Genomic DNA, 26679 nt, shown 5'->3' with positions numbered 1-26679 from the left:
TTCTCCTTTTAAATCACAGGAGAGTAGTTACTGAAGGAACCATGCCAACATGTCACTTTGGCACCTGATGCAACAAACCAGCAGAGATATCAAGGGATGCATCATTTTACCATTGTTATTACCTGTCATATAAGGAGTTGGCCTCCTTGAGGGCAATAAGCCTCTTATACAGAGTGTTGGACAAGTAAGTCAGAGATGATCCAGATTGGAATAAGCCCAAGCTTTATCAGGGCTCACTGTGCTTCAGGGAGGGCTACCTGAGACATCTAGATCAAGGACACTTTCAGATCTTGAGTCCACAGTGAAACAGTGCCTATCTTATTCTCGGAAACCTATAGCTATAAAATGACTCTGCATTTTTTACTGGCCCTGCTAGATCACTTGTCTTTCTTCCAAGGTCGAGAGCATGTGACAACTTTGATATTTTGTTAGAGTTTTCTCATCTTGGATGAGAAGAAGGTTAGAAGTCTGTCAAGGCCAGGACCTATCGTTCTCTCTTGCTGAGCTTTTGGAAATGTTGGTTGAAACTGACTGTGACTGTATGAAATCCGTAGAAAGCATCAATCCTGTAGGCCTCATCGCCAGCCTCTGGGGATTTTTGTGTAAACGAGACTCTCACCGATTTTGGTTAATTCTAGCGTTGGATGAGAGCATCTGCTCGCATGGGCTGTCAAGTCATTGGTACATGGCCTTGGTCTCTTCACTCAAGGGAGTTGGGCTTGCAGTAGCAGGAGTGGTACTTAAGACACTGTTCACTCTTAACTTCAACTTTACGTCTTGAAATATAGTGATTTAGCGTAGAGGAGTGGTTCTCAAAGTATGGTTCCGCAGCAGCAACAGCAGTACTACCTGGAACCGTGTGGACATGCAAATCCTTGAGTCCCTACCCCAGACCTGCAGAATCAGAAAGTCTGGTCGGGGTGGGGGTGTGGTTCAGGACACTCCGATGCACGTAGGGGTTTGACAGCCACAAACAGAGTGTCTTGAAATGACTCTACATAAGAATGATTTTTCTCTTTCAGACAAGAGAGCTTATGTGTGTATTTCAAGTTCCTTATGGGTTGCTGATGACCTCAGAAATTTTTAAATACTAACTGGGCCCAAGGGAATTCACTACCCCATATTTACCTTTGGTAATGTGCCTTGCTACCAACTTTCCATTAGGCATTCATTAAGGGAAATGGAGTTTTTCGAGAACTGTTTGCTTTTAAGTACATTCGTGTTTAAGAAGGAACATAGTTGTGATGTGTTATTTTAGGCACACTCAACGGAGTGAGGGAATTTGGTTTTTAATATCTTATCAACAGGAATATATACTAAATAGAAATAATGTAGTTTTGAATGATCCCATTTGATTTTAAATTTTCTATGGAAGTATCGTATAGTTAGGCACGATTTTGGAGTAAAATATCGCATGCCTTGAGTTATAAAACCTTTGGCTTTTTGTTTCTTACTCTGCAGAATGGAAATCATAAATGACGTGGCAAGTGTATTTCACAAACAATAATCATTATAGAAGTGTTAGTATTTGTCTATTTATTTATTGAGAGAATGCGTGTGTGCACGCGTGTGCAGCAATGGGGAGGGGCGGAGAGGGAGGGAGAGAGAATCTTAAGCAGGCTCCATGCCCAGTGTGGAGCCTGTTGCAGGGCTCGATCTCATGACCCTGAGATCATGACCTGAGTCAAAATCAGGAGTTGGAAGCTTAACTGACTGAGCTACCCAGGTGCCTGAGTACTTATTTCGTAAGAAGTACTTGGTTTATATTTTCTTTATTTCTGACCTTACTTGATTTTGTGACTCAAATTGATCTCTTGTGGATTTTGGAACTTGCTGGGTTTCTTTTTTCAGCTTCTTCAAGTGAATGGAAAATTGGATCGTGTAGCATCACGCAGACCTAATGCTTAGGGCAACATTAGACTGTTTCATAGCTATTAATGACAAATTCTTCCTACGAAAAGTTTAGTTTTTAAAAAAATTATAAATCAGGGCAGCCCCGGTGGCACAACGATTTAGCGCCGCCTGCAGCCTGGGGTGTGATCCTGGAGACCCAGGATCGAGTCCCACGTTAGGCTTCCTGCATGGAGCCTGCTTCTCCCTCTGCCTGTGTCTCTGCCTCTCTCTCTCTCTGAATAAATAAATAAATAAAAATATTAAAAAAAATTATAAATCAGTACGTCTTCATTGTGACAAAGACAGGAAAGAAAAGTTCATCTTCGACTCCCTTTGTATTCTTACCGTGAGATAACCAATATTCCTAGCCTTGTGTGAATTATTCTATACTTTGATCCACATTCTTGCAAATGCATGTGCACATACACACATCCAGGCAGTTTGTGTTACTGAGTGAGGCGAACCAGGGCCAGGCCACTTGTGGACTCAACACACAGTAAGAAATGGAACCAAGCCCGTGGAGCTGTGGTGCACTATAAGCTCTTGGTTAGTGACCCATGTACCCTCGTGTGCTGATGTGGCCCCTCTTCCAGCCTAAGAATTTGAAAAGGCAACGGAGCTAATGTTCCTGAATCCTGTGAACCAGCAGCTTTCACATTCCTCACAGCTGACAACGCTACTAACTGGTGCTATCTTCACGAGGAATGCGGGAGGTGACTGGAGTTACACCCTCTCATGTGTGTCCTACATCCTGTGTATACCTTTGCATATTTTGGTAGCTAGTAAACTAAAGTGAAGCTTCAGCTGTGCCCAAGTTGTTTTTAATTCTTTGAATCCAGATCAGTCATTTTGGTCTATACCTCGTTCATTTTTTTATTTGATCCTTCATATTTACATATCTCTGTCATTTCCTTTTTTTCCCCAAAATATATGTAATAGTCATGGTGCAGGTCAATGGATGAATGTGTCTTTTTTTTTTAAAGATTTTATTTATTTATTCATGAGAGACACAGAGGCAGAGACACAGGCAGAGGGAGAAGCAGGCTCCCTGCGGGGATCCCAATGTGGGACTCGATCCCAGAACCCTGGGATCACGACCTGAGCCAAAGGCAGATGCTCAACCACTGAGCCACCCAGAGGTCCCACGTATGTCATTTTTAATAGATGTGCAATATTTTATAATGTGGATATGTCACAGTGTAGTCAGCTATTCCACAAAGGACTTTCATGACATTTCCAAGATTGTTACTACAGAAACCAAACCAAAAAACAAAACAAAACAAAACAACCCCCCCCCGCAAAACTACAGAATGCATTCTTGTACATAAAGCCATACCTATAGGTAAAATTCTCCACAGTGGGATTGCTGTGTCCATAGTTAAGTGTATTTTCAATTTTGATAGATATTATAAAAAAAATTTTTGGTGGTGGTGGTGGAGATTATAGCAATTTACTTTCCGTTCTTGGAGGGTTGGTTTTTCCCTATCCTCACTAGCATTGATTATAAGAAAACTTGACTAATAAGCAAGAGAGAAGCTACAATTTTTCCCAGCTATAATAAAAATAAAAAATATTCTGAATTTTCTTCTAGTAAGTGTACTATAATTTTTACATTTAAGTTTTTCAATCTACCTGGATATGTATTGTTTGAATTATTTAATTAAAATATTTTTAAATAAAAATCTAATTTTTTTAATGTGATGTAAAGTAGGAATGTAGCTTTCTGGTTTTTAAGATAGATAACCATTTATTCCAGAGGTGTTAAGTCACCATTTTCCCACTGGTTTGGAATTCCACGTTTCCAATTACTTTTCTCTTTATACAGGGATCTACTTTGGGGCCCTCTGCATTACTTTTCTCTTGCCATTATTACAACCACAGTTTAGTGGCTTAGAAACCCCCTTTTGGGGATCCCTGGGTGGCACAGCGGTTTGGCGCCTGCCTTTGGCCCAGGGCGTGATCCTGGAGACCCGGGATCGAATCCCACGTCGGGCTCCCGGTGCATGGAGCCTGCTTCTCCCTCTGCCTATGTCTCTGCCTCTCTCTCTCTCTCTGTGTGACTATCATAAATAAATAAAAATTAAAAAAAAAAAAAGAAACCTCCTTTTGAGTACAGGTATGGCATGATTTGGTTCTTTGCTCAGGTCCTAAAAGGCTGAAATAGGATGTTATCCAAGCTGATTTCTTACCTGAAAACTCTGGGGAAGAATCCACTTCCCGCTTTCCTCAGGTTGTTGGCAAAACTCCGTTCCTTACAGTGGAGGACCTACATCTCCAGGTTCTTGCTGGCGGTCACTAGGAGGCTGCTCTCAACCTCTAGAGACAAGCAGCAGCCATTCTTTTGCATTGTATTTAATTTGATGGATTTTATTGAGTTTTTCCACCAATATTCCTGAGTGACATGGGTTTATAGTTTTTTGTGGCAATTATGAAAAAGTTTACATATTTTTAATGCATATAGATATTTATATGATGATGATAAATGATTACTTGCAATGAAAGGTTTTTTGTTGTGTGTGTTTTTTTTTAACTGTATGATTAGCTGTGAAGGAGTGTTCCAAGTTGGTTGTGTGCCACATTTGATTTGTTTTTAAAGATTTTATTTATTCATGAGAGGGAGAGAGAGAGAGAAGAGAGGCTCCATGCAGGAAGTCCAATGTGGGACTCGATCCTAGGACTCCAGGATCACGTCCTGGGCCGAAGGCAGGCGCTAAACCGCTGAGCCACCCAGGTATCCCCATTTAGTTTAGGTTACTCTCATACCCAGGCCTTCTTTCCTAGTGTTAACATATTAAGAATCTTGACCTTTAGGCTCTGTGGCCATGTTAATTAATTTTTAAATTCTAGCATTAGATAACATTTAAAATTCTAGCATTAGATAAAATGCTAATGTTGGTTAAAGCAAAGTGTCCAAGTGTCCAGAGTGAGTTAGGTGTGCTTTTTTTTTTTTTTGACACTGCATATCTGGGTAATGTTGGGCTTTAAGTGTCCATGCTCAGCCCAGGAACATTTCATATAGTTAATCTTTAATAGTATTTTTCTGTCACTAACCAGCAGGAGCTTTTTTGTAACCCAAATTTTCACAAGTAGTAGTTTACTCTTACACTAAAAAGGAAGTTAGGAATGAAGACTTTAATAAAACCTAGGTAAATCGTAGGTTTTTAAAATTTTTTAATGAAATACTGAATCTCCCTGCCTTTAAGAACACTAGCTTGTTGAGGAGTAAGGTATGTAGATCTGAAAATACTTTCTGGTTCTAAGTTATAATAATTGAACTTTAAGCATTCAAGTTCTTTGTGTTTTCTTAAATAGTAATTTTGAAGGCAGTGTTCCAATCAGTAGCAGAGTATTAGATCAAATAAAGCATTTTGTGTATTAGCAGAACCCCGTGGCAAATCAGCTCTTGTTAGAGTGGGCTAAATCTTAGAATTATGAATGACATCCTTGAAAAATCCTAAAAATGCTTCATACTAAGTTGATCATTAGAGTTTTGTCTACTGAGTTGCTTTGTTTCCCTGTGGGAACAGTTGAGAAGAGAGGGTATTGCTATCCTCAGGTAGTTGGTCGCTTGGCAGGCTTTTCATTTAAATGAAAAGCAAAGTTGCTAAAGCTGAGCATGAGTTATATACAGTTTAAGAAATGAAATATAGATAAGCCCTTGGATATTGTTGTTAGGGTCAATACTGTGCATACAAATTCTCAATATTTACGCATAAATACTGTAATTGGGAGAACATTTTCCAGATAATCACATTTGTTAACTTCACTTAGCACTTGACTATGACTTGACTATGACTTGACTATGATTCACACACTAGTCTGAGGGCTTTACATATATTAACTCAGTTAATCCTTACAACAGCCCTTTGATCAAGCTGCAAGTGCAGGTGCAGGGAATTGATGTCAGGGTCTAGCTCCAGAGTCGGTGCTCTTAATCACTACTGTACTGCTTACTAGTCTTATAAATCCAGTAGGAAAGAAAACAAGGATTTTCTGTAAGAGTCTTTCAGGCTTGGAGAAGCAGATTCCTTCTATTAATAAATGAATGCAATCATAGGCTGACTGCTTCTATTTTCTCAAAGTATTATTATTCCCTTCTAATGGAAGGAAAGCCAGGCCGAATCATGAAAGAGGAAATGGGGTGTCTTGTTTCCTTTCCCCATGCTACACCTCTTTTCTATAAAAGTCAGTGATCAACAGTCATTTGTTGATGATCTAACTTTGGCCAAGCATTAGACTCTGTTGTGGAGTTTGGAAAGCACAATGATGTGCTTCCTGACTCTGAAGAACAAAGCCACCTGCTGTACCTTGAAGCAAGTGCAGTGATTGGGCTACACTCGGGATCATTATGGGAGTAGAGAGGGAATGCCTTACTGTATCTCCTGTGTGGATCCTCCCCAATCCCCCACCGCCCCCCCCCCAACTCCATGGCCAAACTAAAACAGTCTAAAGGATGAGCAGGGGCTGGTGTGGTGAGTGGATGATAGGATTGACCAGCCATCCAGAAAACATTTGCAGAGGTGGTGAGATAAGCTATGCTGGGCAACCTTCCTGATAAATCACCTGGGTACTAATTAAATTCCACATTTGTGGGCCCCATTCTAGATCCTTGTAATCAGGATCTCCAGGGCAGGGGCCCAGGGGACTTATTGACAGAAGCTTAGAAAACACCAGATGAGTGGAATATGGTTTGTTCCTGAACAAACCGTATTCATTGGGGTGACTTTCAGAGAGAATGGTTAAGGGAAGAGATCAGATAGTGAGGTCATTTCATGTCATGCCCATCTTTTGTGGTTATTTGGTCTTCTATTTGTATCCTACTTCATGCTATCAACAGGTATATTGAACTGAGCGTTCCCTTAGGGTTGGACAACTTTATTTAATTTGAGAGGTATATTGACAGTTTGGATCTCAGCCCAACTTACAGGGTTACCAACCTTGACTTCTATATGGCCTGAGAAATTGCCAGAGAAGAGAGTGAGAGTAGGGAACAGAATGAACATTGTCTCCAGTGTGTCCCATGGCTCTTCAAGGTGTCTCATTTTTTTTCATTAGCAAGCTGAGGCGCAGAGGTTAATTACATAGGTCACACACCTAATAAGCGATGCTGCAGCTGATAGTCGAGCCAGTCTCTAGGGCAGAAAGAGTGTGATTTGTTGAAAAGTGGTGAACAGAGTGCTCATTCACTGAATTAAAACAAGGGAGCTAGAAAATGAAGGGTTAGGGTCAGGGGCTATAGTAAAAAAAAGAAGTCTTCTGACATTTATCATGTGAAAATATATGCCCAATATTCTGTGGTGGGTTTTTTTCCTTTTAAGAGAAACTAAGTATCAGTATTTTATGTGAATTTATCTCTATTTGAAATGCCAGTCCTATATTTGAAAAAATTATCATGATACAAGATGCACCATCGAGTAGAATTTTGCCTAGGAGTCACTGGTTTGGGACCTCTGGGTTAGATAAATCTCCAAAGTCTGAGCTTTAAAATAGGATTCATGATGATTCTTAATGAGATATGATTTACTCCAATTTGCTTTCCTTTCATATCTTAGAGAAATTTTGCTGAATATTTAGGTGAACTATTATTAATAGCAGAGCCTTCTTTACATAGTCACATATTTTGGGGGTTTGCCGGGGGTAGATGGAGAAAGGTTAAAAGGCTGTCTCTTCCCAGTTGGGTGGGAAAAGTGTTGCCCTCCCGGAACATTCTAGTCCAGCTGCTGTTTTCCCTGCCTTTCTACCAGAGCAGGAGCTGAAAGTGGATCAGTTCACTTCCTTGTGTGCTTTCAGCCCATGTGGAACCGCATGTGGTGTCTTCCCAAAGTGTGTATCGCAACACTATTAGTAGACCTTGAAACCAACCCATTGCATCTTGACCAGCGTGAAAATGAGAAAGAGACTGAGTGAGACAGAGAGAGAGAGAGAGAGGAGAGAGAATAGAGTAGAATAGAACATGGATACATTACAAGTAATAAGGATAAGAATTGTTTTATAATTTTTGTTTCAGCTGTATATGTATGTGGGTGTGTGGGTTCTAGGTTACCTCAAAGAACCTATTTCTCACTGACCTGGCAGTTGACAAATTTTGAAAACGCTTGAAGTACAATGACTAAGTAGATCCTTGGTCATTCCTGGTCAAGATAAAATGGTTTAAATTCTGAACTGGAAGCTTGAAAGGATTTTTACCAAATGTCATTATCTCCACATCTGGTCTTTTTTCCCTGGAGAATGCAAACACCGCCTCTGCCTTGCTTAGATCAGTCCTTTGATCTGGTAATCACTTTTCAGGAGAACATGGCGGTGCTGAGAGGAAGGCCTTGTATGATGATGAGCCCCTGGTGTTAGAGAGAAGGATGCAGATTCAGTGGCCCAGGAGGCCAATAACTAGCCCCAATTCTATCCTCACCAGAATTCCTTGGGAAGAAGAAAGTGGGGAAGGGGGAAGACAATCTTTGAGTAAATAGAGCATCTAACAAAAATCTAAGGGTATTGAAGGGGCGCGGATGGTGGTGGAGGTGGGGCTATTCTGGGAATGAAATGTTCTCCGGTCATAGATTTGTCTCTTTGCAACTGAGTGAGTTGGGGAGAGAGAAGGTTCTGGAATAGAGCCTTGGAATGAAAAGCTGATTGTTTTTGTGAACCACTAAGTGTTTTTTGCTAGGGTGGAGTTGTTAGATAGACCGTGAATTACCAGAAGTGAACACCTCCCACATGTCATATTTGTCTAAGTATTCCTGTTTACATTTTCAAGAAATTATACTTTGGAATTTAAAAATTTAAGTAGAATCTGTATTACTGTTGAGATTGTGGGCACCAGAGGGATACACACACTCCTAGGTCTTCCTAAGAATTTAATTGCAAATGAAAACTTAGTTGCTAGAAATACTGTAAAATTTCAACCCTCTGAGGAACACAAAGTTTGTCCTAAGTCCCATGACGTGCATGGGGCGAAATGCATGGAAAGCACTTAGTATTTTTACATTATCTATTGATTCATTTATAAAGCACTTTCTTACATCCTTATTCCAGGGGAGATTTCTGGATATGTTATGAATTACTTTAATAACAAACTGTCATTACTAGTTACAGGTTAAGAAGCTATTTTTATACCCTGAAGTGAAAACCAGACTTTTCACATTACTTCAGATATGGGCTTTTACAAAATTATGTTGAAAAGATAGAAATATTTTGGCCAATGTTTACTGATTTAACTTGGTGAACACATACAATTTTAGAGAGCAAACTCCAAAGAACAGAGACCTGAGAAGGATAGATTTTTTTTTTGCTTTGTTTTTATTTTTCATCATTAGTATAAAATTGAAAAGACTGGGGCCCCTGGGTGGCTCAGATGGTTAAGCTTCTGCCTTTGGCTCAGGTCATGATCTCTGAGTCCTGGCACCAAGCCCCACATCTGGCTCCCTGCTCAGCGAGGCGTCTGGTTCTCCCTTTCCCTCTGCCTCTCCCCACCACTGGGGCTCTCTCTCTCTTTCTCTTTCTGTCAAATGAATAAATAACAACAACAAAAAGTCCTGATAAGACTGACTTTACGAATATTTTCTCTCAGTGGTAATAGAGATTACATATTGTGAGTTCAATATCCAGATACACACACTTGGAGGCTGTTGTGTTCTTCCCATTAAAAGGACTTTCTGCTCTTACTTGTTTTTATTATTTTGCTTTAGGTCACATAATTTTTAAGGGTCTGGCGGACTTTTAGATTATTATTTGTAATTCAGCTTACTTTCTGTAAATACAATGATAAAGTGATGCTGCAAACTGTAATCCGTTGGATTGCTTAAGGACCGATGTATAGTACATAAGTGAGCTAGCAAGAATCAGTTATTAGAAATATTGACTACGTTACTAGAATGTCATTGGACCAGATCTTCAGGGTTATTAGGTAATGATCTATGATTTCAGATCCGTGAAAGTCGGATACAATTTTAATGTTCTTAGAGGGAAACCTATTAATTTCTGATTAATATAACATTTTAGAGAAAATAATCCATAGACATGTTATAAACTTAGAATGAAGCTTAGGAAGGAAGTCAGCTTAAATAATTTGCCGAAACTACTTAAGGGCCTCAAACACCCTAACGCCCTTAGTGCAAGTTACTTTATTCTCTAAGTCTCTTTACTCTTTTGTAAAATAGAAACACCTGTCATAAGATTTGATGTAATTATTAAATAAGATAATGTACATAACGTGCTTTGCAAAATTCTTAGAATATGGTGTGCTCTTAGCTTTTGTTTTCTTTTAAATTAATGAGCTTACATTCTAAGCAGGGCTGAAAATAAGGAAAACTTGGAAATAAGGAAAATAAGGAAGAGACCTTATAAGAGTTAGATTTTGTTTTATGACCACCCTAAAAACTTGGTGATGTAATTTTTATTGACTCACAATTTGGTGGTTTGGCAGTTTGGGTTGAGCTCAGTTGGGACAATTCATCTCTGTTCTAGGTTGGGTCATTGGGCACACGCATGGGTTAATGGTCAGCTGGGAGTCGTTGGCCTTACCCATGTTTTGACAGGAACAGTGGTGGTAAGTGGGTCATGTGTACTCATCATCTAGTAAACTAGCCTGTACTCAGACACCTGGTAGTGGTCCCAGAGTTTTTAAGAGAGAGAGAGAAGTTGTTCCATGAGCAAGCACTAAATTTTCAAGCCTCTGCTTCTGTTGTGTTTACTGGTCTTCCATTACCCAAAGAAAAGCACATGGCCAAGCCCAGGTTCATTGGGTCCTCTCACTTGATGGATGAAGGATTGTGTATTTAGGAATGGAAGGAATTTGTGGCCATTTTTATAAAATCTTCACAGAATGGATTTTATGGACTGCTTCTTCTGTATCAAGCTTTATCCTGGATAATTTACATGTAAGTCATTCAGTCCTTAACAAAAATTTCCTGACATGTGTGGCATTCCCACTTCAAAGATGAGAAAGCTAATTATCAGATAAATTGAGAGGCTTGTCCACGTTAAACCCAAATTACTTGCTTCAAGTTATGGAGTGGCTTTTAGGTGCTCTTATTGCTTCAATGATCAGATGGTTGGCTCTTGAGGCAGAAGGTGTTTGCTTTATTTAATAAGAATTTTGTTAAAATGGAAGTTCCAAAGATAAGCTTTACTTATTATACCATTTACTAGTTTCAAAGCCTAGTTTTACTTTATACCCATTGGGTCATATATTGTTTGATATGGAAAAAAAATTTAATTTTACTACCCATACTATCCTTTAAGACTTTCTGGAAGCTTATGCGAAGTGTTTTAGGGGGTTTTTGTTTGTTTTGCTAGATTACCTGCATACCCCGGATCTCAGCGCATTTTGGACATGACCGAGTTTCTTCGATGGGCCAGGTATCACTGGCAGCGACTAACGGGCGGCACAAACAGGGATGATGATGAGAGGCCATACAACTATTCCTCTCTGCTGGCCTGTGGGGGCAAGACCTCTCAGACTCCCAAAGTGGCGGGAAGGCACCGGGTTGTCGTTCCCCACCTCCGGCCCTTCAAGGATGAGTATGAAAAGTTCTCTGGCACCTATGTGAATAACCGAATACGAACAACAAAATACACACTTCTAAATTTTGTGCCAAGAAATCTATTTGAACAATTTCACAGGTATTTTTATTTATTTATTTATTGAAAGAAAAAATCTTAGCATGGTCATTGTTATTCTAGTTGATATAAGATTTTTAAAATTTCTGTAACATATGTCACCTAATAAGCTAAGACTTGGGACATTTTCTTTGACAATTCTAGTAGAGTTTGTGATGCAGTGTTGAGCCCTTTACAATTGGTAAGATGCTTTCTCTTGACCAGAGAAGATATTGTTGTTTTCCTATTGTAGATTAGAAAACGAAGTTTGTTACTGTGGGTTACCCAACATCATACCAGTGATAAGGAGCAGACCAGGGGCCCTAGTCTTGAATCTTTTCACTCTTGCTTCCATATTCTTTCCATTAGACCATGCTGTGTTTTAATTTTAGCTTTCTCTTACTGGCAGTATGGGGGAAATAGAGCTCTGAAGCAAGTGCAGATGTAAGATGCTACCAGGTGAAGTAGTGACATAGTTTATTGTAATATGTAGTTATTGAAGCTCTCCTATGCCTTTAGGCATTGAAGGAAATACACATCTAAATGGTGCTCCTTTCCTAATGAAGTTTGCAGTCTAGCAAGGGAAACAAGATGTGTATGCAATGAAAAGACATCACATTGAGGGTGTGATGAGTGATGTAAAGTGCTACCAAGTAGGATGGAAGCCTCAGAAGAGAGAGAACAGCAAGAGGAAATGACATTTGGCATTTGAACTTAATTATGAAAAAAAATTATAGAGAGTGGGTGAGATTTTCAAGGCAGAGGTGTCAACAAAGCACGTTTCAGCTGGAGGAAGGGGTATGAATAAAAGCAGGAAGGCAGTAGCATACATTGCTTGAGGTCTGGAATGGGGAGCCCTCTACCTGGAGCAATTAGAAGTAAAGCAAAGGCAGAGAGAACATATAGGGAGATGCTCCATATCCCCTGGTGAATGGTAAGACCTGAGCTTAGAAGAATGTGAGAATGAAAAGAAAGTTTATCCATTTCAGATATTATGGATTAGATGTGGGGAATTAAGTAAAAAGATGGCATGAACATACTGAGCTGAGAGGACCAGAAGGATTAGCAGAAAAAGCTAAAGATAGGAATAAAAAGAAACTTGGTTAGACTTTTTTTTTTTTTGTAAATGTTGAGTGTGAGATGCTAATGTGAGTATATAGATTCTCAGCATTCATGATTCATTCTACATATATTCATTCTCATTATTCACTGTATGTAGATTCCATGTGCATTGATTAAATGATGGGTATATTTAAAAATATAGATGGGAATTTGCTGAATTAAGGCTCTAAATGCTATGGGTGATTTTATCTTTTATGAAGTTTGCAGTCTAGTGCCCTTGAGGGAATCAGGATCTGAAACCTAAACAGAGTTCAAGGGTCCTTGGTGTAGGTTTGGATACACTCCACATGGAAATAATTGAAGCCAAAAAAGTAGCAAAAAGGGGTTGAGAAAGAAATTTTCAGTTAATAAAAGGAGTTGGCGGTGAGGAAGGAAAAATGTAGGTAAATTAATTTTGAGAAGTTTAATGGTTAACGAGGGAAATGATATAAAAATGGAAGAGGCTATGAAGAATTGAGATTATAGTTCTTTTAAGGAAATGGGCTACTTGAATTTACCTTAGGGGCCTGTAGGTGGGTAGTTAAATATATAAAATAAGGGAGTGGAAGAAGTTCCTGAAGATGGTGAATCTCATAAAAGCTAAAATAGAAGGATTGGTCTCAAGGAGAAAAAAAACAAAACAAAACAAAACACCAAACCTTTCAGGTTTCTTCTTTATTTATTTTGAGCTTTGTTTGAATCTAATGTTTGGGCATGCAAATTAACTTCTGAAGCCAGACAGTTGAGGTTTTTAAAAATTTATATCTACAGTGTGTTAGCATTGAATTTCCTCTAAATTTTTTGAGCTCTTAAAAAGAAAATAGTCTTTTCAGTTATGCTTCTTATGTTTTACACAACTCAAGACTGTCACACTCATATTTACTATTATATATTTAAGAAAGAATACCTCTCCTTTATTACAGTAATGCCATGAGCTGGATGTCTACAGGAGCTACGAATTGTTCAGATTTGTTAGGTTTTGCTAGTTCTCTATTCTGTAACATCAAAAACTTGTAGGAAAATGCCCTAAGGTATTTTTTGAACGTTTTGCTTGTTGTTTTTGAACGTTTGCTTTGTTTATGTGATTTGTTAACACTTCTTCGTGTGTGTTTGGATTACAGGGCCGCCAATTTATATTTCCTGTTTCTAGCTGTCTTGAACTGGGTGCCTTTGGTGGAAGCCTTCCAAAAGGAAATTACAATGCTGCCTCTGGTGGTGGTCCTTACGATTATTGCAATTAAAGATGGTTTGGAAGATTACCGAAAATACAAAATCGACAAACAAATCAACAACTTAGTAACTAAAGTTTACAGTAGGTAAGTGTAACAGGAGCTGCCCAAAGGAATACACATGGGTCATTTAGAAACATGCAGAATGTTACTTTTCCCCCCCTTAGGTGTGATCAGGACCCTTTTTGATAATGGCGGTGGCAGTGATGTTTTCAACTAATGTTTATTAAGGACCCGCAGTGAATTTAATTCAGGTGTCATAGCAGAACCAAAATGTGATTTATGATGATCTGATTTAAGATTTTTTGACTCTGCAGTGGTACAAAGGCAGTATGTGTTCCGTGGAAATCTTACCTCAGAATTTGAATTCTGACCTTTTCCTGGGCTAGCGATGTGGCAAGGTACTCTCATGATGCTGGGCAGCTGCAGGGAAGCTCATTTCCAGTCAGCCTGGTGATCATGAGGGTAAACGATGAATCATTTTGTACCCATAGAACCAGTCTGTTTTTCACTTTCAATAAATTGAAAGTAGTCAATAAATTGACAATAATCAATAAGTTACACGAGACGTTCAACACATTATTATAAAATAGACTTTGAGTTAGATGATTTTACCCAACTCTAGGCTCCTGTAAACATTCTGAGCATATTTTAGGAAGGTGGGCTAAGCTATGATGATCTGTAGATTAGGCATATTATGTGCATTTCCACCTACAATATTTTCAACTTGCAATAAGTATATTGGGATGTAACCCTTTCATAAGTCAGGAAGGATTTGTATAAGCCATTGTCAATATAGGAGTTGATAAATCAAAAGCTTGTATAACTTACGTATAAGTGGAACTGAAAGAATGAAACTTCATAAGAAGGAAAGCAAGCAGATAGTTTTTAATCCAGGATGTTCTAGTTTGGGGTTAATAAAAGGATGGGATATGAAAAATCTGAATGGATATGAAAAACAAGATGGAATATGAAGAAAAAGACCAGAGCTACCAATGGAGGAAAGATACTGAAAAACGGGGAAGAGTGTTCTCTTTTTTTGTGCACAAAGCTAGAGGTTTTATAAAACTCTTCCCATTGCAGTAACAGAGAGTGTTCATAATAGGAGGTCTTTTCTGAAGTGTATTTGCTGTGGTGGAGACTTGTATCTCTAGTATTTATTAAACAGAAAGACTTTGTAGCTAAGAATAGTCTGAAAGGTGAGTTTCGAACTGTGCTATGTATTGTAAATTGACATTTGCAAATTCTTACAATACTCGTATCCAGAGACAACAGTGTTTTTAAGTCCTGTGCACATTGCGTATGTGTCTTACAAAATTAAGATTGTCCTGCATATATTTTTATTCTAATTGTTTTAGCCTAATACTGCACCACAGCCATTTCCCAGGTCTTTATGAAAATGAATTACACAGTTTGTAATATTAATTGTCTGGCATTCCCTTTTGTGAGAAATGTATCTGCTTTTTAAAAAGTCATCATTAGAACAGATTTGTGAAATTTTGGGTCTAATATGTTAATTGCTTTACAAATGAGTGTATGATGTCAGTCCTCCCCCCCCCCCCCCCTGCCAATTTCAGGAGTAAGAATGCTTGTAGAGTGTTCTGGGGATATTGAGTATATTGACTTGGCCTGAGGTGGTAACCAGCTAAAGGAGCTATAATGAGAAATGGAAAGAGAGGGAGGTTGAGGGCAACACCAGGCTACTCCTTGAACGTTGTCTTAATCAGGGTTGTCCAGAGAAATCGAACCAATAAGAATGAGATTTATTATCAGGAATTGGCTCACGTGATAATGGAGGCTGAGAAACCCCCATATCTGCAGCTGGTGTCTCAGGAAGGCCAGGGGTGCGGGTTGAAGGGCTGAGAGCTGCAGAACGGAGGGTGTGGATTCCAGTCCAAGCCTGAAGGCCTGAGAACCAGGGATGCTGCGGTTGGAAGATCAGTGTCCCAGCTCAGGAGGGCAGAGAATAAACTCAACTTTTCTCTGCCTTTTTGTTCGCATGGGATTGGATGATACCCACTCACCCTGGGGAGGACCATCTGCTTTACTCAGTTTACCAAGTCGAATGCTAATTGCTCCCAGAAACACTCCCAGACACAGCCAGCAGTAATGTTTAACCAGTGTCTGGGCATCCCTAGTGCAGGTGATGCTTACAATGAACCATCAGAGATCTTTTCCTTTAGTGGTAGAGAATCTGTCACGTGTCTCCGATCTGATAGGGGCCCCCAAATGTGGGATGACCCCAAATAGGTCGAAGCCCATGGTGTGGGTGGAGAAAGAATTCACCTGAGGCAGAATAGAGGCGATAGATAGATGCTTACTGAATATACCCGCAAAGGGGTGCAGTGGGGGCAGCGGGCAGGACCGCAGAGAAGCCTGAGTGCAACGGGGCAGGGGGTGCAGGCTGCTTAAAAGGGGAAGGTGAGGCGGTGTGGCCACATGGCATTTTTCCCTTTTCTTGTAGTCGTACCTGGTTGTAAGTAGCCCTTTGATCAGTTAAGGCTTATGGGTACCTTGAGGTGGGTCTCCTGAGGGGCCTGTCACTGTGGGCCCTTGTGCCTGGGTCAGGTTTCCATCACTCAAGCCTGGTACCTAAAAGTAGTTTCTTCAGACTCCATCTCTCTCTCTCTCTCTCTTTTTTAAGTTTTTAAATTCCACTTAGTTAACATACAGCTTAATATTAATTTCAGTTGTACAATATAGTGATTTAACAATCCCACACATCACCCGGTGCTCCTCAGGATAAGTGCCCTCCTTAATCCCCATCACTTATTTCACCCAACCCCACACCTCCCTCCCCTCGGGTGACCATCAGTTCTCTATAGTTAAGAGTCTGTTTCTAGGTTTGTGTGTGTGTCTTTCTCTCCTCCGCCTCCCCCCGCCCCCCAGTTCCCACCCCTTGCTGGTTTCCATCTGTGGAGTGGAGAAGGAATGTGGTGAAAGATGTGCTTTAGGAATATAGGTCTACTCAAGTCCTGGGAATAGTCTCTGCAAATAGGGTAGACCTGCTTCTGCTAATCCATCAGGGGCCCTTGTGGGAGTAGATGCAAGGTACAGCAAGGGGTTCTTAGAAGAGATACTGTGAAGAAGAACCGAATTGAATTTGGTGGACCTCTGTGATTTCTCAGCTTTGGAGGAGAAAATAGACCACTGGTAGAAATAAGGATCCCTAAATTCACCTTGGGTAGGATGAACTGGAAATGGTAGCAGGACAGGCATCTCGGTGGAAAGGCCCCACGGACAAATAGGAACATGCTACCAGAGTTCTACATGCTTCAGGGTGGAAAGGCTATCATAAGATGTTTTGAATTCATCAGACTGTTTAGAGGTGATTTTGAAGTGAGGAGTTTGACTTAAATCCCCAGGGGAGAAAATGTGAAGAGCTACAAGACCGAGCTTTGAGCACAGAGGTAGGCAAGCATCTCTTTCAGCTTCTGAGGAGACTTGACAGAGGTTCCCTTAGATGCTGCCGATTTTCTTCTGACATCTCAAAGTATTTGGCACATTTCTTGGATTGACTTTAGGGTTCTCATGTAAACTCTTGAGTTCTTAAGATTGTAATTCTAAATTGGTCAGACTAGAGATTCTCTTCTGTTCTAGTTACCAAGTCTGAATACAAGACATTGAGGTTGTCGCAGTCTAGTTTTATTATAAAAAAGTATATTTTGAACAAATTTAAGGCTCTCTGGACTCACCAAGAGTTCCACTAAGTGACATAATGTTTGTTTTGTGTAGTTTAGAGAGAAGAATAACTCAAAGGCTTGTCCTGATTGATGGTGGAATTGTCTTCCATTTTATGTGAGCCACAGAGGGAAGAGGTTAGGGCAAGCTGCTCTGATAAAAGTGATACTTAAGCTGAAACCTATAGGATCCTACATTTTGTTCATTATAAGAATTCATCAGTGACTTTCTCAACATTCCTTTTAAAGATCTAGGAGTAAAACAAAGTAACTTTTTTTTCTCCTTTTAAGATGATGTGACTTGTACTTAAAAATTTGGTCTATTTTTTTTCTTATACTCATGTCTGGTCTAAAGCTAACCAAAAAACTGACATATTATGTAGAAAACTGAAAATAATAGGAAAAGCTCAGGGTTTTCATTTTAAAGTCACGAGCATTTTACTACCACACTGCTATGAATCATTTGATGACATTTATGTCTTTATCATGTGCCAGGATAGAGAGGTGATGTTGATACGGTCACCCCTCAGAAAATAGCTATAGGAAATAGTATTTTATTTTATTTTATTTTAATTTTTAAAAAGATTTTATTTATTTATTCATGAGAGACACACACACAGAGAGAAGCAGAGACACAGGCAGAGGGAGAAGCAGGCTCCATGCAGGGAGCCTGATGTGGGACTTGATCCTGGGACTCCATCACATCCTGGGCCAAAGGCAGACGCTAAACTGCTGAGCCACCCAGAGACCCCTCATAATTTTTTTTTTTTTGAGATCCCTCATAATTAAATTAATTTCATTTTTTCCTATTTGGAGTACATACCAGGATTTCAAAAAAATATTTATTTCAAAAATAGGTCAATAAACATATACTGACCTTAACTTAATGCCAGTTAACCATGTTAGGTGTTAAGAACACACAAATGGTCAATATATGGTCATCACCCTGTACAAGTTATGGCTGAAATTTGAAAAAGAGACACAAACAGTACTTTCATAATAGAGAGGTATGTATGTCCAGGTTACTGGGCCAGTTGGGAGCCAGTTGGGAGCCAGTTGGGAGCCAGTTGTCGGGGTGGTTTGCCCTGGAGGAGGGGAGTCTTGAAGGATGATCAAGAATGAGTCAGGTAAAGAAAGATGGGACAGGATACGAAGTGTATCAGACAGGATGCAAAGACATGGGGCAGGAGAGAGCACATGTGTGAAAGCAATGGCAAGCCAGTGACGATGCTCACCGCCACATTTTACTAGCTCTGAAGACTTCTCATTGTGATAGACTCAGAATGAGGCCATATTTCCTTATCCAATAAAGAATTAAAACTAATAAGAGGACCATCTTCTTCGATAGCCTGAATGTTCAGCCAGAACTTCTTGCATCTACTTGGTTGTTTATGCTTCTGAGCCACTCTCACTGGAGAGGTCATCGTTCTCACAATCCCTTCTTCAGGCAAACTTCTAGACCCATTTTGCTTCTTTAAGAGTTCAAGATCACACAGCTCTGCTACATAAGCATTGGGTAACATTGGGAAGAACACACTGAACTATTATTTTTTTTAAGATTTATTTATTTATTTATTTATTTTTTTTTGAGAGAACAAGCAAGTGGAAGGGCAGAGGCAGAGGGAAAAGCAACTTCCCACTGACTGGGGAGCCCAATGTGGGGCTTGATTCTAGGACCCTGAAATCATGACCTGAGAGGTGGGAGGAAGGAGAGGGGTAAGAAGCGAGGGTGGAGAATGTAATCTTCTTACTTTAACAAATTTAAAGAGAGAAAGAGTAGGATTATGAATAAATTTTTCTCTTTGATATTTTTAAGCATTTTTTCCATAAAAGGCTTAAAAATTTATAATAAGCAAATAATGAATAATCATTGCATAAAACAACAGCTAAGATTCATCAAATGCTTGATAGTAACCAGTGGATCTAATTTTTGTATCAATGTTACATGCTTGGTACTATGAATGAACTATATGATCCCTGCCCTGCCTGTGTTTACAAATGAGAAAAACAGGTTTTGGCAGGTTAATTAACTTGCTCAAGGTCACACAGCTCCTAAGTGTCCTGGGATTTAAAACAAGGCTCCAGAGCCCATCTTTCAAGAAGCAGACTTTATTCCAGCTATAGTCACTTATTGATGACCATCAAATAAAAGATGTTTCAGTTGTATATTAGAAAGTGAATTTCAAGAACCATCACTTTTGAAAATATCACAATAAAAAGTAGATTACCTTAGAAAGCATTTAGTATCATTTTAAGAAGTATAAAATTCTATGAATTTAGGAGATTCATGAATTTATGAGATAGTCCTAAAATGTTAACATTAGCCAGTACTTGAAACTCCTAAAACCAACACAGTGATTTTTTTAAAGATCAGAAAATAATGTAGGGTCCTGGAGGGAAGGCACTGTATCTATTTTTTTCCTTAAATTTGTCAGTACCTACAACACAAGTAAGGCACTCAAATTTGTTGTGATTAATAGTTTTGTTTTCAACACACTTCTATTATCCTTGAGACAAAACTTAAAACCTTATAAACGGCTGCTGTTTGAAAAGCAATTTTGAGAAAGTTAGGTTTTCCATAATAGCTCATTCCAACTTAATTGAGGTATAATAAAATTTAAATGCTTCGTTTTTGTATTAGTGTTTATTATTTCCCAAGATACTTGCCCAAAGACAAGCACCACATGAAAGACCACATATTACAAATAAGAATTAAATTATCTGCACAGAAATGTTAATGTGCTTCCTCCAAAACCTTGCACAATTTAATGCTTCATACTTTCACCTTAATTTTGTTGGGGAATAAATTTGTTCTCTCCTGTGATGTCTTTGTATTTCATAGGAATTTAAGTTAGCATATTTAAATCAACAAGGCATGGTCTTATAGTCTACCTTTATTTCTTTATATCTTTATAATTTGTTTCAAGAACAATTTGTGGGGGGGATGTAAGCGTTATTTCTTCTGCAATACCAAACAAAAAGCAAATTACACGGAATAACAGATAAAAAGACAAAGAGTTACCAGATTCTATTATGAAATGCAATAGTAAAGTGGTATCTTGGGATAGACTTAAACAATTGAATAGAATATTGCATCTCATCTTTAAATTTATATGCAAATCATCTAAAATAGATTTGGACTATGTCCAAAAGGAAACCTGAGGAAAAAATTAGACCAGGTCTCCCACTATGCAATTTTAATATTTACAAAACCATACAGTGTCCTAAGGAGTTCTCAAATGTTGGTCAAATAACTTAATAACGTGACAAACTCTAGCTAATAGTTACTACTAATCTACAAAAATCACCATAGTGGCTAACCTTTACTTAGCACTTAGAAAGGGCTGGGCTTTATGGCTTACTGTTTTATTACTATTATATTCATAATGAAGGGAACCAGGGTTTAGCTAGCTTATGCAATTGGCCCAAGGCTATATACAGCTACTAACTGAGAAAATCAGGATTAGAACCTATTTAGAACAATTTAGGAAAGCAAACACACGTTATCAACTTTAAACTAGCACTAAAAGTCAGCAATTATATATAGACAAGAATTATATTTACAAATACATATAAGAAAAATTCAAAATAAATAAATCTTTAAAAAAAGAAAAAAAATTCTTCTCATTCGCTAAATTTGGGTTTGCTGGGTAATTTTATAACTGGTCAAAATCTGGACTTTGTTCATCATTCTAAAATACTATATCTGGGCAGCCAGGTGGTTCAGCGGTTTAGCACCACCTTTGGCCCAGGGCGTGATCCTGGAGACCCGGGATTGAGTCCCACGTCGGGCTCCCTGCCTGGAGCCTGCTTCTCCCTCTGCCTGTGTCTCTGCCTTCCCATTCTTTGTTACACTGACGTTTCTTTCCCTCAGGAATCTCATGTCCTTACCTGATGTCACCTGCCCTCCAGGTACCTAGGACTTCCACATTTACATTTGTACCCACGCGCATAAGATCAGAACCTTCAAACTCCTGCGCATCTTCAATTTCACAACCCGCTTCAGATAAATTTTCCAATCTGAGTTTATTATCTGCCCTCTCACACAACCAGTTGCTTCTAAAATTTAAGACGTGGTAAAAGGCACCATTCATCATCCTGTCGTACAAGTTAGAAACTATAGAGTCATGCTTGATAACTCCTTTACGTGTAGTTCCATAATAAAATGTGGTATAGTAAGTCATAAAACATGTAAGTCAAAAAAATCCAAATATGTCTTGAATTAATCTTCTGTTTATCCCTGTTGCTATTGCCTTAATTCTGACCATCTTCAATATTCTGAATTAATTCAATACATTGGTTTTTGGCCATTCCTACACCAAACTAGCCAGACACCCAAAATCCATCCATTACTCTGTCTCAGGAGTTAGCCAATAGAGGTAGTATCACATACTTCTTCTTCTGGTGAACCTTGTGACTCCCCATTTTCTATGGAATGAAATCATTGCTCACTAGACATATAGGACTGAACCTTTGAAATTTGACCCATACCTATGTTCTTTTTTTTTTATAAATTAATTTTTATTGGTGTTCAATTTACCAACATACAGAATAACACCCAGTGCTCATCCCGTCAAGTGTCCCCCTCAGTGCCCGTCACACATTCACCCCCACCCCCCGCCCTCCTCCCCTTCCACCACCCCTAGTTCATTTCCCAGAGTTAGGAGTCTTTATGTTTTGTCTCCCTTCCTGATATTTCCCACACATTTCTTCTCCCTTCCCTTATATTCCCTTTCACTATTATTTATATTCCCCAAATGAATGAGAACATACACTGTTTGTCCTTCTCCAATTGACTTACTTCACTCATACCTATGTTCTTTGATGTTCTCTCTTACTTCCCTCCATGAAGAGTGAACCAGTGTGCACAAACACTAGGAAAAAGAATGGAAAGGACAAAATAAAGCATTTATTTGTCCTCCTTGAACTAACCAACTCTTTGGGTAATCACGGATTTCCTTCAGTTGGATTCAACATGGTGCATTAGTTATTTTGGGAAAATAAGTCCTGAAAATGTACTTGTTAGGTAGCCCTTTAAGCTAAATATTTCTTGAAATAACTGATATAATTCTGTAGAGCAGGAAATATCCAAGGATTGGCCCCAGGTGGCATTTCTATTTAACCTGATGCATAATTTAGAATATAGCTCCCAGGCTTCTTTGATAATGAGTTTGAATATTTAGTTCTATAAATATAACTGAAAATAAATCTTTACTTTTGAAAATATAAGTGTATCTTTGTGACAAATACCAGTTCTTTATGGGTATTTGGCAGGCAGTAGGGGAATGAGACAGACTTTCCTAATATTGGTTGGTGGCATTGTATATGAAATGCTGTTTAACTAATTGATGTGATGTTCTGTGATACAAATGTCCTCAGTCTACTCTAAGGAAAATGCTTTCTGAGGCATAATTCATGCAGGTTAGTATGAAAAGGCATGAGAAGTATGGCAAAAACTTTAACATAGAGCAGGGTATTTAAGGAAACACAACCTCAAATGATGTATCTTTCCTTTAAAATGAATATATAAATAGGAAAACTGCACTTTTGAAAAGAGTTAAAGTTGTCCATCCTCCTTTCTAGTGATCAGCTGCAGCAGACCCAGGACTCTTTTACCAGCATTTCTATTAAGTAGTAATTAGAGGTGTTAATAGTAGTACAATAATTTTTTAAATGTTGAGTATTTTACTCATTTTATTTCATTTTATTTTTATTTTACTTCTTTGGTGTTTCCTTTGTTTCATCCTATCTGACAGATGGGAAGCTCCCTGAGAGTAGATTATGTGTCTTGTGCATTTTTGGATCCTTGATACCTGACCACAGGGCAGCACACAGGAATTGTGTTACCCGTGAATGAACCCATCAAATGTTAATTTTATTCCAGAGTTACCCTCAAACAGCATCATAGTTCAAAATCTTATAGGACCGAACAGCTGAGAAATATGTTTTATTAGCTAAATAACTAAATTTTCAGGTGAAGCAAATTCTGGAATTTAGCTGTTCTCTAGCTTCCCTTTTAAAATTCACCCTAATGCTTTAAACATGCTTTAAATTATACCCAACTTAAAAAAATGAGATTATGTATGTTTCTGTCTTAATGTTCTCTTTAAATTTATTTTCCCCCCATTGTTAGGAAAGAGAAAAAATATGTGGACCAATGCTGGAAAGATGTTGCTGTCGGGGACTTTATTCGCCTTTCGTGTAATGAGGTTATTCCTGCCGACATGGTCTTACTCTTTTCCACTGATCCAGATAAAATCTGTCACATTGAGACTTCTGGCCTTGACGGAGAGAGCAATTTAAAACAGAGGCAGGTGGTTCGGGGATATGCAGAGCAGGTAAATAATGTGTTCTCACTTGGTGACATATGAACACTTACTTTTTGGAAGATTTTCACGGGTACATATAAAGAGATCTTTAAATTCATTTTTACTATTACAAAATAGAAGTGCAGAGGGCTTGCTCCATTTGCAGGTATCTGCATAAGTGTTTTAGAGATAATAGGATGTAATGACTTTGAAGTTCACACATTTTGGTCTGGCAATCCTATATTTTTTGGAACTGAATTAAAGGAAACTAACAGAATTGTTTTGCAATTTGGAAAAGTTATTTTGCGGTGGAACTAATCACCTTCTGTCCATAAAAATCTATAATTGCATCTATATGCAGACTTTTTGAGACTTGTGTAACTTCTCGTGCCACAGAGCTTCACATGTCATAGTGAGGGAAACAAGAAATTCAAAGTTATATTATTAACATGAGTTTGAATGAATCCTAATCTGCTCTTTAATTACTATGTGATCTTGGGATAGTCACTTATTTTATCCACCAGTTTATCTTAAAATAGAAATGATGATGCCCGTCTCATAGCGTTGCTGTGAGATGCAAATGAAGTAATATATGTAAAAATGGCATGTATAGGGCTTACATATCTGTTTTGCTTCTATCTGTCTGGGTGCACTTGAGATGAAGTATTTTAAAATTTAATAGTCTTTTAAAAACTGAACTGTTACGTCAGATCTCTTCCATTTTATACTTGTAAACCAAAAAGTGTTTTAGCCACATAAATGTCCTGATCTTTAGTACATTTCATCGTCTGATGTAACATTGGACCATCTTTCTGTGTCTGGATTTCATTTTAGATCCTGTGATTGATACGCCTCTCAGCTTGTCATTGTCTTTTGCGAGCTTTTATGTAACTAAGACATTGGTAAAAATCTTGTACAGCTTGAGATTCTATTATTCACATACGACTAAGTACCTACTTTGAGGGTGATGCCAGTTGATTAATCATCACACTTAGGGTTCAGTTAAGGGTCAGCGCTCTGGAATCCCATGACCTAGTTTGCATCCTGTTGGTAAACACTTGATTGTGTGGAGATCTGTAGCAAATTATTGATCTTCTTTGTGTGTGTTTCTCTCTATTAATTAGACCTCATTATCACACTTACCTCATGAAATTGTAAAGAAAAAAATAGTATATTTCCAGTACATAAGAGGGATTTTTGTATATCAGAAGAACTCAAAAAATCAATGATGAGCCAGTCAAATCATATGATTATATAATTCACATTTTCCTTACGTTTGCTGTGATATGTTAATACTTAATGAGATACATCAGTAGTATTTCTTTTATTAGGCAAGCCATCATATGAAAGCAAGGAAATGAAATAAAGTTCACATGGCTTATTCTTAGGGAATCTGTACGTGTTCTACAAAAGCACTTGGCTTATTTGCTCATTGGTATCATCAAGCATTCTAAAGTTACCATTTAATCCATTTGAGATTTTTCTAAGATGCTGATGTCCGGCTTAAGTTTTTAAATAAAATTTGCTGGGATGAATGTATAGGTGCTCAGAATGTTCACTCACATATATGCTTAATCTCAGAAAGTCTCTGCATGATTAAAGAAAAATATTTTTAGGTGTTCAGTGCCTGCTACCTAACAGAGTACCTGCTGTAGGAGTAGAAGCTTTCCTCTGCAGAGTCCTGCATGGATTCCCGTGTATGATTCAGACCTTCTCAACACCTGTAGATGTCTGTTAATGTTCTAGGACCATCCTGATCCCACTTACTCCTTTGTGATTATGCCTGTACTTTTTTCATCATTTTCTTTATTTGGGCAATATGTGACCTAAAATTTGTGGCAAGGATGCATTAGTTTTATCTTAAGAGCTGGCGAAAGGGTAAACACTTAAATATCAAGGGTTTGACTTTGAATTCTTCTTGTGTTGTGATTTAAAAAAAAAATATATATATATAGTTATTTATTTATTATTTTTTAGGACTCTGAAGTTGATCCAGAGAAATTCTCCAGTAAGATAGAATGTGAAAGTCCAAACAATGACCTCAGCAGATTCCGAGGCTATCTGTGAGTGATACGTGACTTACATTTGTTGGTGTGAGTGGAATTGTGTATTGCAATTTTATTTAAGTCAATAAAATTTTTGTGTCTGTAGATCCAAGTTAAATCCCCAGAGACCATGTGTTTAGCTCTCCATTGATTAGCTTTATTTTAATCCTTTAGTAAATATTTACTTATATATATTTTAAAAACAACAACACAAGCTCATTCTTAAAATAATTGTAAAATCTTTGTTGGTAGTGTGAGAATGTTTTCCGTGAGCTCCATATTAAGCCCAAGACATGTTGTTGGGAAGAGGGTGTGTGGACAGAACTGGCAACCTAGGGGACATGATAGGATAGTGTTCTGCTGCAGAATTAGAGTGTCAAGTGGATATTTTTGGCTGGCAAAAGTTAGCCAACTGTTTGGAACATGTGTAAGAAAAAAATATGGAAAGTTACAGTGGTGTTCATTCTGGAGACTTCTCGCAGCATGTATATCCCTTTTGTGAGGGCAGCTAGAATTTGAGGTCTTACCTAATTTCAGGCCTGGCTTTGGCCACATAAGTGCCTTATGTCTTGAACCAAGTTATTTACTCTTTTTGATCTTCAGTTTCCTGATTTTTAAGGGGAGACAGACCTACTTCCTAATGGTGATCTTAAGAAAAGATGGTAGAGAAGATTTCCAACTCATTTTTGAGGCCAAAATCATCCTATACCGAAGCATACAAAGACATTTAAGGAAAGATCAATATTCTGCATGAACAGAGATGTAAAAAGTCTACACAAAATTATAGCAAATCAAATCCAACAATATGTATAAAGGATAATACATCATG

At 38.4% G+C, this 26679-nt stretch overlaps 1 protein-coding gene across 8 annotated transcripts in view; it reads left to right on the top strand.

Moving 5' to 3' along the window:
- Positions 1-26679, top strand: part of ATP10D (ATPase phospholipid transporting 10D (putative)) — a 100265-nt gene that overhangs the window by 14447 nt on the left and 59139 nt on the right. For all 8 annotated transcript variants that reach the window (XR_011999904.1, XR_011999903.1, XR_011999901.1 and 5 more), the window contains exons 2-5: positions 11185-11511; positions 13710-13904; positions 23631-23835; positions 25783-25868. Coding sequence is in view for 4 of the 8 variants with exons in the window: in XM_072749054.1 (XP_072605155.1) it covers positions 11222-11511; positions 13710-13904; positions 23631-23835; positions 25783-25868 (776 nt within the window). In the remaining 4 variants the exon portion in view is untranslated. The remainder of the gene's footprint in view (positions 1-11184; positions 11512-13709; positions 13905-23630; positions 23836-25782; positions 25869-26679) is intronic.

This window comes from Vulpes vulpes, chromosome 2, assembly GCF_048418805.1.
Source record: "Vulpes vulpes isolate BD-2025 chromosome 2, VulVul3, whole genome shotgun sequence".
Taxonomy (NCBI): Eukaryota; Metazoa; Chordata; class Mammalia; order Carnivora; family Canidae; genus Vulpes; species Vulpes vulpes.
Note: the sequence above shows the minus strand (reverse complement) of the source record. Positions and strands in the feature narration are given on the sequence as shown.